At 37.2% G+C, this 14787-nt stretch overlaps 1 protein-coding gene across 2 annotated transcripts in view; it reads right to left on the bottom strand.

Moving 5' to 3' along the window:
* SUCLG2 (succinate-CoA ligase GDP-forming subunit beta) overlaps window positions 1-14787 on the bottom strand; it is a 311276-nt gene that overhangs the window by 144892 nt on the left and 151597 nt on the right. For both annotated transcript variants that reach the window (XM_019652060.1, XM_019652062.1), the window contains exons 8-9: window positions 5783-5944; window positions 3482-3624 (exon numbers count right to left, since the gene is read on the bottom strand). In XM_019652060.1, coding sequence (XP_019507605.1) covers window positions 3482-3624; window positions 5783-5944 — 305 coding nt within the window. The remainder of the gene's footprint in view (window positions 1-3481; window positions 3625-5782; window positions 5945-14787) is intronic.

Consider the following 14787-nt stretch of genomic DNA (forward strand, 5'->3'; position numbering starts at 1 on the left):
AAAAAAAAAGTTTATTAAAATTTTTAATGATACTATCATATGAAATTATTACCCCTGTAAATGGGAAATGTGTGTTTATTTCAGTTTATATAATAAAACAACCCTCTGAGGTAATGTAATTATCTCCATTTTATAAATGAGAAAATCGAGGCACAGAGAAGTTAAACAACATGCCCAGAGTCCTACAACCAGTAAGTAGTAAAGACAGGACTGGCACCAGAGCCCCACATAGAATCCCTTCCTTCCTGAATGAGTATTTGGTGCTTATGTAGCACATTTCTTCCTGGACATTCAAAGGGCTTTGAAAACATAATTCTAAGTTAGAAACACAGTTAAACCAAGTGGGGTGACTTCATGGATGCCGATCATATACTGCTGCTTTTCAAAATTAGGCCTCCATAGGGCAACAGATTCGCTTAGTTTTGGTTGATAGAGCTGGGGTTACTATTGAGATTCACACCACTGTCTTTTTATTTTATTCATTTATGCAAAATGTTTTACATACTCCAGATGTTGTTGTAACTCATTTTCCATATCTTTGGAATTCTAAGTTTTGAATTAGAAATAAAAGCCAAAACATGATTTAGGAAAATAAAAACCTAAGGATAGCATTCCTTATAGTGTTTTTCCTTTAAATGTGCTCAAATTCTTTACAGATTACCAGAAAACTCTACTTCTAATTCCTATTTTATATCATTTTACTCTCTGTGATTTAAGAACACCAGTGTTTAGAATTTTCTTAAGTTAAAAATGATGAGGATAAGATCAGATCTATTCTACCACCAGCAGAATCAACTCTATTACCTTGCTTTCATCTCAAGCCCAGGTGAAAAATAAGAGAATAATAAAATATTTAATGATACACTTCATGTGAATCTAGTTTAATGAGTGAACTATCTTGAAAAGATTCTTAAAATATTCAGTTTGGCAGAGGAACATGGTTTCACATATATTACAAACAAATAAGGGACACATTAGTTATCAAGGTACCTGTGTTAGGTCCCAGTGACAACCAGCATTTGGGCTAATAGTCAAGCAAAATAAATATAAGTTCCAGCTCTATGGCTGACATTATGAGTGGCAATATATGTCAATTCATAATATTTTCCTTTAACGATGATGTTTATTATTTGATCAATAGAATTAACTCACACATATGGCAAACAAGTAGTTGTTAGTATCAGCTGACGCAAGTTTAACAACAGGCCTTTTGTAATTTTGAGTTTCAGTGTATTCAACTGACTAATCCTTACATCTAACAAGAAAATCGATACCTTTGAAATAATTAGGTTTGGGCTCTTGGGAACCTACTTCTGGGCAGCTGGATAGGGCTCTACTTGAAATAATTACTGCCAGAACTACAACCAGTTTCCTTGCAAAACCAAATCAATTCATCTGTACTATTTTTTAGCCTCTGTTCTCTGAAATCTGTGAAACAATGCCAGGAGTGAAAATACCCATTACATTTCTATGCTTCTTAACTGGCTTTGAAATTTCAAGACTTGGCAAATGTACTGTAAGATGAGCTATGCATTCATTTTCCTGATATGGCACGAGAAAAATAGCTCCTACATACCTTTCTCTACCTAAGATGATGGCCAATCTCAAAAAAGTTTAAATACTACAAGCATTTGAAAATACTCCATAAGGTAAAGTCAAAATTTTTGAAGAGATTGTTTAAAAAACAAAAATGCCTCTGCAAGTGATTTTTCATTCTTTTCTCATTTAAAAAAATTAAAATTCAGAATCAGCTACTAAAAAAAGATATTTTTTAAAATGCAATGATTGTCCTGGCAGATTTAATCCTTCAATGGCTCTCAATTATTCTTAACAATGAATTTCAGTAGACACTAAAAGTTCAGTACAGTGAAACCCTGGATTGCGTGTAACTTGGTTTACGAGTGTTCTGCAAGACAAGCAAACATTTCTAATACATTTTAACATGATAAACGAACAATGTCTTGCAATACGAGTAGTTTGTTCCTGGAACGAATTATGCTGGTAAACCAAGGTATTACGTGTTTTCCTACAGTTGCCTGTCTTCTGGGTACTTTGTGGTTCAAGTAGTTTAAAGAGCTGCATGTTATATCCATGCTATTTACAGATTTCAATTGGTTTGAAAATCACTGGGAGGAAAATGATTCTTAGAAAGAAGTAGGAAGAAGGGATAAAAGAATTAATTAAATGATTAGGGAGCCACTGATAATGTTCCTATTTAAGAATGAAAACACCATGCTTATGTAAAGAGAAAAATCAATCCCCTGGACTTTCCTCATAGCTGGTGGCTTTGGGCTTCAGAGATATTGCTATTCCTGAACAGCATCGGAGAATTGAAGATAAGTGGTTGATAATACTTTACCATTTACTTTGTGAGTCAGAAGGAAAAGTGTTAGCTAAAACATAAGGTCACCAACTACCTAAGTCATAATGGAAACAGACAAACATACTACAATTAGAAGCCAAAATTGTATGCAAGTAAACCCAAAAAGGTTATTGTCATACTTATTAATGAGAGGTTTCGATGTTAAGGTCAGACCACATATCTTAAAAAAAAAAAAAATCTAGTATTGTTTTCATTCATGATTTTCTGGATGATAGGTTCAGATTTCCTGTGTCTTCATAAATATCAGGAACCAAGAGAATATATTATTAGATACCCTAACAGTATCAAGATATTGATTCTCAAAGTTTAAAATCAAATGATCATGGCATATACGCTACCCAACAGAACTGTTTAAATAGAACTACATGATATATATCAGACATTCAAAAAATTTTAGTCTTTTCCACATAACAAACACCCACTTAACCGTGTTATCATGAGTACAGTAGAAACAAGGCATATTGGTATGTAGATTGATTCAATATTTACTGATACCTATTATACTATGTACCTAGCATGTATGATAGTTACATTCTAGTGAAGAAGAAAAGATGCACATGAAGCAATGTTATTCACTGCTTAGGCCATATATTACAAACTGTAACATATGTAACCATCAGAGATGAAAATTAAGAAGCATACAGACAGAGGGTAGGTCTTTATTTTCCAATGATATATGATAATATAATCCTATACTTTTCTTCTATCTCCAAACTTACGAAGATACCTTCAGCATCTTCATGGAAGGACTCTGAGACCGAGTCCTTTCTATGTCATGTAAGTGTAGGGCTAATTGCTTCAGTGTAATTTATCCAAATAATATTTCATGCCAACCAATGTTTGATGATTAGGTGCACTACACCTTTTTTATTTCCTGCCACCTCCCAGAATTTTGTAAGCACAGCCTCTGAAATAAGATCCTGGGGGCACTTACAAACCTTTCACCCAAAATGAGTTAAATTATCATGTATTCCAATGGGATGGAAGGCAGGGTTTGCCTCTGAGGCTGCATAGTACATGTGTTGGCTTATTAACCCCTAGCTTTTTATGGTGAGAAATCAAAACATTATGCAATCTTCCCACAAAGAGAGAGATTACCTTAGGGTCAGCTGTGAGCAATTTGAAGGCTTGATATACTTGAGATTCCTTTACACCACCACCAAGATCCAAGAAGTTGGCTGGCTTGCCACCATTCAGGAAGATGATATCACAAGTAGCCATGGCGAGTCCAGCACCATTCACTGTAACATGCAAATGGCACACAATGCAGGATATATTTAGCAAAATGAAAGGGTCTACGAACTTTTTGCCTCGCCCATATTGCAAAACAGAACCCTGTCATTATGCGCCAATTTCTATCCTGTTTGGAACTCCACTCAACCAGATAAGTTAATATAGACTTTAAAGATAAGGAATCAAGTAATGTTATACAAAGAATAACCAAATAACCTGGGACTGGGGATTTATTGAGAAGTTAAATCAATCTGGGTAACAGAAGGGGAGAGTTTACATAAAGTAATCCATTTGGGCTAGTAATAGAATAGGGAGTTTTAGGTTCTGGAAATGATGGAGTTCAAGAGAAATGGAAAAGAGAAAAAAAGCTATGAAAAGTTACTAGGGCCTATGAATTACATTATTTTTAATCTCCTTTAAGAGACTTGAGTAAAAAATGGAATTCTTTAATTTTTTGCTTGCTGAGAAAATTGTCCTTTGCAAGTGGTATTCTGGGGTTGAGCCATGGGGTGTCTGAACTGCAATAGGAGCCCAAGCATTTTTACCCAAGGCCACTGTGCATGCTTATATATGTTATCTGGATAAAGTCAGAAAAAAAGTGTACAAATGATAGCATCAAAACAATAATCCTATCCCCCTGTTCCTTTTTCAAATTAATATAGAAATGTTCACAAGCAACCTGATCATTAAAACTAGAACCAAAATGTGCTAACATCTTAGGAACTTTTCTTTAAAAATCCAAGTAAAGAGTTTTAACATCTAAATTCTTATTTTCCAGAACTAAGTCTTATTAATCAATTGTACTTCTTTTGATCATGTTTAATTATATAAAATTACTTTCATCTGATTAGAAAGCAAAAATTAAAAAAATTAAAAATCTCCTGAACTCAGCAGAAACTCTCAAGGTAAAGTACCCTTCACTTTTTCTGACCTTTGAATTCTCCAGACAAGCCTATCAACTATGACTAATTTAATTAATTTTGGGGCAACTAAAATAAAAATGGTTTATATAGGACCTTAAAACAATTTGAAATGTGTTAATCATAGCTTTTAAGGCTAACCTGGTCAAATCATGCACACTACTCCAGAGGCTACATAGAATCTGTGTTTAATTTATTCTAAACACACCATTGTATCTTTCTCCTTTCTAAATGCCTTCAGATATGGAGAGGGGATTAACTTATCAAGATCAGAATGAAGTAAACAGCCTGGTTTATTAGTTACTGCTCCAAAACAAAGCAAGAGCTTTTAGTATCACTTGTAATTGGATGTCATTTTCTATTGAACAGTAAACTACTGGATGAGGTGTGTTCACTTCTGAATATAATGATAATGTTGATTTAATGAATTACAAATCTTTTTAATTTTAATTCCATTAAGATTAAGACCTCAGTTTCTAGTGCAATGAATTGGTTCCATCAGAAACACATAAGCATATAAATCTCAGTTCTATAAGCTGTGGGCAATAACAAAAGTTGTATTGCCTCTATACATCCATTCTTATCTCAGCTGAACAAGCCATTTTCACAAATTTAAATGAATATGATAAAATCAATCGTTTCATTAATAAACTGGCATAATGGATTAAACATTTTATCATTTGGCTATCAAGGAAGCAGAAACTTGAGCATAATGATTAAAGTACATAGTCTCTTCTAATTCCTCTGAGAAAGTAATTTTGTCTTAAAACCAAATTTTAGAAGAGTTCCTACCATATTAACATTGCCTGGAAGAGCATAGGTTCCAGTTTTTAGGCAAGGTTTAACTGAGATGCTTTAAAACAGTAGTTCTCATCTGGGGTAATTTTGCCTTTCAGAAGATATTTGGCAATATTTGGAGACATTTTTAGTTGTCACAAGTGGGGGATGCTAGTGGCACCTAAGGGCCAGGGAGACTGCCACATACCTGACAATGTAGGACAGCCCCACAGCAAAGCATTATAACACCTAGAATGCCAATAGTGCCAGAGCTGAGACACCCTGCTTTAAACCAGTGACAAGTGACCAAAATGAACTTTGGGGAGAAACTCTGAAGTGCTTCCTAAGACTCTGGGGGTACAAAAAGCTCTATGTGACCTACTATTGGGAAATAACATTTCAGAAATCAGGGGCTCCTAAATTCTGCAAAAATCCACAAATCATTCTTTTGCTCTAACAGATTTCTTACCGAAGCAGGCAATGTTCCCATCCAGCCCTATGTACTTTAGATCATATCTGGCAGCTTCGTTTTCAATGGGCTCATTCTCTGATCCATCGTCCATAGCAAATATGTCCTTCTGTCGGAATTCCGCATTATCATCAAAGTTTATCTTGGCATCAAAACAGACAACTAAATTAAAAAAAAAAAAGAACATGAATATCTCTTAAGGATCTACAAATTAAGTACTACAGGCTGGCAGGCACAGGAGAAAAAAAAAAGTAAGATACTATCATTCTATCTCATGACAGTATACTTTATGGCCTTCTTGACCTTAACTTAAACTTAAGAGCTACAAAGAGCTACAAATATGACATACACCCTGCCCTCAAAGGATGTACATTATAACAAAGAGCATACTAATTTATATCTGTTGGTCTCTGTTCAATGAATTAACAACATAAGTTGGCATCACCCATTAAAAGCTACAGACTGCCACAGCTACATACAGCTTTGATTAGCTATTCTTCTTACATTTTTAACCACTGATCACCTTTCCCTTCTATGCAAAGAAAGACTAAACAATAATGCTTAATCCTGCTGTTCTTTCTCTTTTTTCTGATGTTGCAAAGTGAAAATTTTATTTAATCAGTACCCTCACTAATATTTCTGAAAAATGTAGTGGAAAGAACACTGGGTCATAATCAAAAGATTTTTATTTGATCCTTACCTAACTTTAACTTCAATTAAAAAAAAAAACAAACCCAATAACCTACTATTTGGAAAGGGAAATAACAATCCCCAGACTGTTGATATACCTACTTTGGGGGTTGCTAAAATGAGGACAATCATCCTGATGTGTGCAGGATAAGTCTCTCTTGATTCAAGTTATAAAACACTATGAGACCAAGACTGGTCAGACACAATGAAAGGTTGCCAGGTATATCAGCACTGCGGTCTCCACGCCCTGATGCTACTATAAATCTCTTGACTCTCTCACTGACCAAGGGCCCCAGACACAGTGAGGCTCACTAAGTGAGGAGGACGGACTGCAGGACTGCTTTCCTTGACTTACAATGATCTTCTATTGGGTTGTCGGAAAAGTCATGACATATTTTGTCTATGTTTTTCAAAGGTCATTTATTTATATAAAGAACAAAGATCAATGATATATTGCCCATTTTGTTCGATAACCTTTTGCCATCTTTCAGTGAGCTTCATAATTCCTCATTCACAGAAGGACCTGTCTTTATTTGCGAAAAACTGAACAAGGTGCTGATTTACAGCCTCATCTGTATTGAACATTATACCATGCAAGGAGTTTTGAAGAGAGCGAAACAAGTGGAAGCTTGACGGTGCAAGGTCAGGTGAGTATGGTGGGTGTGGCAACACATCCCATCCAAGCTCCAATAATTTTTGACGGGTGATCAAACTTGTGTGTGGTCTCGCATTGTCATGAAGGAACACAACTCCTTTACAATTAACAAGCTCTGGACGTTTCTGGATGATGGATTTGTTCAAACTATCCAATTGCTGACAGTACACATTTGAATTGATTGTTTGGTTCCTTGATAGGAGCTCGAAAAACACGACACCTTTAAAATCCCACCACAGTGAGAGCGAAACCTTCCTCTGATGAATGTCTGCTTTCGATGTCGTTTGAGGCGAATCATCACGTTGGGACCAAGACCGTTTGCGCACCACATTGTTGTAAACAATCCACTTCTCATCACCAGTTACCAGTCGCTTCAAAAAAGGATCGTTTTCCTCAAGTTTAATGAGCATATTGCAGATGTTTAGACGCACCATCCAATGAACTTCTTTGAATTCATGCGGAACCCAAATATCGAGCTTGCTTACTTACGTATCCCAGCTTGTTCAGGTGGTCGTGAACACTTGAATGATGGATGTTCAATGTTTCTGCAATCTCTCGTATCGTGTAACATGGGTTTGACTCGATCAATGCCTTTATTTTGTCAGTCATCAACCTCGGTGGGCCTCCCTGACCAAGGATTGTCGTTGAGATCAAAATCGCCAGCACGGAATTTTGTGAACCATTGCTGGCACTGACATTTTTGTAGAGCATTGTCACCATAAACTTTATGCAACTTTTCACAAGCTTGATGCGCGTTCTTCCCTTTATGGAAGTAAAACAGTAAAATATGGCAAAAATGCACAGTTTGGTCTTCCATCTTCAATTTGTAAAATCTCCAAAACTCAACCAAATCACTCAAATTTTTTTTTTTAGAATGAAGCTAAAACTGTCAGCTGTCAAATGACATAGCAATACCATAGATGTGAATGACCCTAGTACTTCCAAAAATGAACTAGTGCCATCTGTTGCAAACATGCATCATGACTTTTCCGACAACCCAATATTTGTGCAATCAGGGAGAGATTGCAGTGGGGTGGGGTGGCTCGCTGGTTTCTGGGACCTGATCCCTCTTATTATACCCCTTAGGGTACAGCTTAGTTATCTATGATGACACTCCCCTGTAACATTCTTTTACTTTATTTGGGATATTGATAGGCAGGGATCTTTGACCAAGAATTTAGAGATGTTACCCATTCTCCTCCAGCGTTACCATAGGCACCTAGTTCTTAAAAAGGAAACAACCATCCGGGCATGTTTCACTCAGAAGCACTGACTATAATCTGTTAATCCCCTTTGCTTCCTATGAAAAAAAATATTGTTACATTATAACATCCAGGGGTTAAAGACCCTAGGTAGAGGTTTTTCCCAAGGGTCTCTCTACCATAATCATCAAGCACTTTGATACAAATCTGTGCAAAACTGGCATATTAACTTCTAAGAATACTCAGCATAAGTAAAAGTCCAAACCACAAATTACTTAAAGTAGCACTGACTGACAAGCGAGAATTGTCCATGGCAGTTAATGTCTGCCTGAATCCTCAGTCTTGCCATAAAACATCTAACCACTTTACCCACACACTGTGAAATACATGAAACAAATCAGTAATTACTTTCCAGAATACTGAAGTCTTAATGATGGGATCCTCCAGTTACCAAAGGAATTGGCCAATGTTCTCTGCTTGCTATAATGGCATTTTTTCAGCAGTTAATGACTGGTATAATAATCAATGGGAAAGCAATGTCATTCCTGGCCTTCCACTGGGTTTATAAATACATTTTAATTATTTTATTAGTAATTGTAGCTCCTCCATTACTCTTTGGCAGGACTACTTATAACGGACACCTTTGAAATAAATGGGCAAAGGCAATCAAATTGACTTCGTGAGTGAAGCGTTTCAAATAAAAGAATTTGTGGTCAAGATCAATAAACTAGTAAATCAGAACAGGTCCAGGCTGATCTTTGCCTCTTACAGAGACCGCAGTTACAAGCTGCTTGAGAGAGAGCACAATTAATGGATATACATGCAAAGTTCAGAAGACAGTCCCAACTAAATGGCTGCAAAGCCAGATTTTCAAAAGATGCTTTCCCTGTGGTACGATGTATATGCCAAGTACAGAAATGAGTGCACTATTCGGAGGTCACCTTGGGAGGACTTCAGAGTTTAAGCAGAACTTGACGATGGCTACTATGGGATAAAAAGGGTATCTATAGGGAGGAATAGAGATGTATCTGCAGAGTATTACTCTGCCATAAAAAAGCATGAAATCTTTTACCATTTGGAACAGCAGGGATAGACCTAGAGGACATTATGCTAAATGAAATAAGTCCAACTGGGAAAGACAAATACCATATGACTTTACTTATATGTGGAATCTAAACAACAGAAAAAATGAGCAAACAAAACAAAAATAGACTCATAGATACAGAGAACAAACTGATGGTTGCTAGATGGGAGGGAGGTTGGAGGGGTGGGTGAGAAGGTGAAGGGATTAGGAAGTACAAATTGGTAGTTACAACACAGTCTCAAACATCTAAAGTGCTTTCCTGCCTTGCTATCTATTTTTAATGTTGTATCATCTGAAAGTTTTTCCTTGAATTTGATCAAAGTATTCTGGCATCAAAAACACCTAGGGATGGATTAGAACCGGCACTTCCTCCTCAGGAAGTCAGTTACCTCTCTTAAGCTCAGTGGCCTTGTCTATAAAATGGAGAGCAGCATGTTTTCTATTACATGGCGTAGCTAGAAGGAAAGAATGCATGCAGAGCACTTGGCCTCACAGACAACTGGCACTCACGGGTTGTTAGCATCACCATCGCCATCACCACCGCCATCCTCTGAATGCACCAGTGCTTTCTTCTACTCAGAGCTTCCCGCTGCTGCAGCCCAGGCTGTAGGATTCTCTTCTCACCCTCTCACTAAAAATGACCTGTACTTTGTCCCATTCCCTTATCATCCTAGACTTCTGTTTAGAATAAATCTAAACTAATGCCTACTGGAGCTTACATCTGTATAGGTTACCTATGGTTTTCAATAAAATGTCATCTTCAGAATACCTGAGAATTTTCCCACAGGAAAGATTTTAACAGTTAGCATTTTAGGCTTTGTAACTGACCGAGTGGGAGATTTTTCCCTAAAGTCTGGGGGTGAAAGAGATGCCTATGTTGACCCTTAAAACATGTCACACCTTTACATAGGACAGTGTGGCTGAAGATTGGTGTAAAACAGCCCCAAGTGAGAATCTAAGTAAGTCAGAGGGTGGGAACATATGTCCCTCAGGTCAGCTCGCCACCTGTTTCTGTGAATGGGGTTTTACTAGGCTGCAGCCACATCTATTCGTATCCATATCGCTATGGCTGTTGTCCCCAGACAGTCCTACAGCAGAGATGAGTAGTTCCAACAGAGGCCATATGGCCCCTTACAGAAAAAGGCTGCCAATCCCTGCCAAGTCATAGTTCTCATTACATTTGTACATAATAGCCTCAGGTATATTAATTATAGGGAAGAGAACCTTCGAAAAGTGCATCCTACTAGCTTGAAAACCAAAATAGAATAACAAACTAAACAAAAACTTGCAGGTTGAACGAAAGGAGTGAGTGGATTAGTCCCTGAACATTGAACTCTTACATGAGGTTGGACAATTAAGTTCATGAACTTATCCTAGAAAAAGTGCAATATACCTCATTCTGAATATCACTATGGTCACCTTTGAAGTACTCCCCTTGGGAAGTTATGCATCAATGCCAGCGCCTAGTCTGCCTTTCAAAGCAAATTTGGATCTCTTTTTCTGGAATGACCATCAGAGCTGTAATCGTATTACCCTTGATGTCCTGAATGTCATCAAAATGTCTTCCTTTCAATATTTCCTTTATCTTCGGGTAAAGAAAGAAGTCATTGGGTGCCGGATCAGGTGAGTAGGGAGGGTGTTCCAATACAGTTATTTGTTCACTTGCTAAAAACTCCCTCACAGACAGTGCTGTGTGAGTTGGTGCACTGTCGTGATGCAAGAGCCGTGAATTGTTGGCGAAAAGTTCAGGTCGTCTCACTTTTTCACGCAGCCTTTTCAGCACTTCCAAATAGTAAGCTTGGTTAACTGTCCAGTTGGTACAAATTCATAATGAATAATCCCTTTGATATTGAAAAAGATTAGCAACATTGTTGCAACAAGTTCTCAAACTTAATTGTCAGACCTCGGTATGCTTAAGACCCCTCCAAGTATACTTTTAGAACTGGTGTGTTAAAAATTGATTGATGTCCATGTCAACAGCAGGGCAATAAAATAAACTTGCTTTCACAAACCTTAGCTTTTTCATTTAATAAAACAACAAACTACAGTAAAATGTATTTTGGAGGTGCTGAGCTTGGTTCAGACATTAAGATTTTCAATGTCACATTAATGAAACCTCAGTTCTTTAGAAAATTCAACTTGAACAAAGGCCATTCTGTATACAAAGTGGGTGAAAAACACACTTATTAATATTTATAAAACAATTTTCACCATCAAAAGCACATTGTTACATGCTTGATAGATTATACAAATGAATTTTCCTTCGGAACAAATATCAAAGAAAGCTGCGGTACTTATATTCACAGGGTGTTTTTGTTGTTTTGTTCAGTCGTGTGAGATTCTGTGAACTACTAATTCAACAGCCTCCGTGAAGAACATGACTGGCAGTTAGCGGCCTCTGACCCTAGAGTTTTAGCAGAAGAATGAGCCATGGAATTAAACAAGAACAAAACATACATTTCAGAGGGGAGACTCACATATAAAAGAAACATAAAAACAGCAGGAAATGAGATTGTCATAATTAGTTTGAAAAATAATCTGTCTTCAAGCAACGCACTGCATTTGATTTGTGAGAAGTAACCATAATGTGCTATTGAAATGCGTTTTGCCACGGTGGGCTGAAAATGCTGATATTTTCAAATTAGTCCCACTTTCCATTAAATATTGATGTTCCAAGAGCTGTATACTTTTTAGAACTTTTCTTTAGTTGCTGTGAAAAGAGAAAATAGATACAAGAAGGGAGGGGGGTTCAGGGGGAGGTAGAGAACTGAAAATGTTCTTGAAAATAGTCTTGTGCATAAAGAGAGAAACAGGGAGAAACACCCACCAACAACATGGGCACTTGCTAACACAAAGCAACAGGGTGGTTATTTAGGGAAATTAATCTGAAGCAAGAAAGGGATTTGATGTTAACGTTTACCCAGCCTTAATTCTCACAGAATATTGGCCAGATAGTCACTGTTTTAAACTGGGTTTCATTCCATTAGCTCAGTGAATGGATTTGTGCTCCAACTGATAAAATGCCTTAGCGCATGAATTCTTAATCTCAGGACTACTGACATGTTGGGTGAGATCATTTTTGTTGGGGGGCACTGTGCTGTGCACTGCAGGATGTTTAGTGACATCCCTGGCCTCTACCCACTAGGAACAAGTAGCAACCTGCGCCCCAAGATGTGACAAACAAAAGGGATGTTAACTAATCATATCGAATCATTATGCTGTATACCTGAAACCAATATATGTAATATGTCAATTATTTATCTCAATTAAGAAAAAATGTCTTCAGACATTGCCAAACGTCCCCTGGGGCAGAAAATGCCCACCCTCCCCACTGAGAAACATTATTTTAAAGACACCAAAGAAAGAGGTCTGTGTGCACACAGATCTAGCTAAAAGTGGGAAGAAATAAAACAGGATGTAAAATGTCACACTGGCTTTCAAAATAAATGAATGAATGGATAAGTAGATAAATAATGATAAAGAAAACCTTGCTTCTAACTTGGCCAGTTTTAATGAATTAATTCTGGCACTGCAATTGGACAAGCAAGGAAAATAGTTAATTTCTCTTTGACTAATTGACAGTTTACTTTCATTTCAAAAAGTTAGGTCATTCTGGTAGACAGGTTTTGACTCTGTGTCCCATTTTCCAGGAAGAACCTGCCTTTCTGCAGCTGGTCGGTCACAAACTGGCCCTTTCTCCACCCCGTAGAATCTGATTTGTAGGTCCTATACTTTCCTGTGGTGTCCTTATGGTCCTCTGTAAGTTTTACCCTTGCTGCTTGCTCCTTCTTCATTTTGCTTTTCTGTTTTGTCTTCCTTCAGCCAAATCCGACCCCAGTCCTTCTCCATCTTCCACTTGAGGAAGTCCAAGTGTTGCATTCAGCAATTCCCTCCCAGTCATAGCCTTAACCTCACTGTTCCCTGCTGATTTTTCAATCCAGTTTGAGTACATTAATCTTGCAACTTCTCAGGTTTCTAGATTCTTATACACATGAATTTCCCTCATGTTTTGGGGTGCAAAGTAATATGTAAAGGAAAAAATATCAATTCTGGTTTCAGAAAAATCTTTGCAGTTCTCATTTTGCTGTATATTGGTTCTCTAATCTGGTCTTTTCTGTTCTTCATAAGATATCAGAGCTACCTTGATTGTTCCATGTAACTGTGAGAATCCAGTGAGGAGTTTAATTGCAACCTATTATGCCTACTATATTTCTGCGTTCTTTGATTTGCATGTCTTATGCTTCCTTCTCTAGTTTTCATACTCACTTTTGCTGTGCTTTTTGTGTTTGTGTGTGAACTTGATCTTGCTGACTTTACCTTTCTTATTTTTGCATTTTACATTCCCAAGCATTTAAAACAATTGCCCCTTACCTTTCATTTCTTTTTAAAAACTAAATAACTGGTACTTCAAGGTGCTCTGCCCTTTTAAAGCAACTCCTAGGCTGCAAGTGCATAATATTTAAAATTTTGCAACTTTGACTTAGTGTTTAGTTTCTGTAATCTAAAGTAAGTGACAAGTTAGTGACAAGTCCCTGATATTCATATAGTCTTCAAAGTATAAATAGGAGAAAGGCTACACCATACCAAAAGTCAGCTCTTCCCTACTAAACCTGCTTATTGTTATGCGTATTTTAAATCAGTATTTGAGTGCTTACCATGTACCAGCAACTGTGCTAGGTGTCGTATATGGAAATAAATCAGATAAAATCTGCTTGTCACATATGATGTTTGTGATGATTAAATGAGTTAATACCTACAAAGAGCTTAGAAAAGTTCTTGGAAACTACTGGTCAAACATGTTAGAAATTGTAGTCACTTTTCTCTTATTACTTTCCACTACTCTCTGTTACAACCTTACATCATTATCATCACCATCTACCATCGTCACTATTTACAGTCAGGGCCCAAACAGGAACACTTGCATAGGATAATTCGAGGAGGGTTTACTTTAGAAAGGTACTGTTTATAAAGAAGCAGGTATAATGTGGAACCTAAAGAGATAGCGTGGTAACCTGTAGCCAAATTGTTAACATCTGTAGGCCAGAAGGGATAGGAGAGGGCGTGGTTCCTCGAACTCTCAAGAAAAGTATGGAGTTGGCTACCTTGAAAGGAGTGGTAGTTTTTGGTTGAAGGGACATGTGGTGACTGCAGGGAGGAAGCTGGAAAATAAATATCTTGACCATATTCTCCTAACCTCCTCCTGGGATTTCCAAAAAAAGAAAAAAAGAAAAAAAAAAAAGAAACTGCCTTTCCCCTACACTATGTGACTCCAGCTCAGTGATTAGTCACGTGACCAAGCAGAACCAATTAGAATCATATGAAAAGATTGCTGTGGCTGTTCAAGGAAAGTGATGAGAACTAGGAGCCATCTTTG

Source organism: Hipposideros armiger, unplaced genomic scaffold (assembly GCF_001890085.2).
Source record: "Hipposideros armiger isolate ML-2016 unplaced genomic scaffold, ASM189008v1 scaffold_172, whole genome shotgun sequence".
Classification (NCBI taxonomy): domain Eukaryota; kingdom Metazoa; phylum Chordata; class Mammalia; order Chiroptera; family Hipposideridae; genus Hipposideros; species Hipposideros armiger.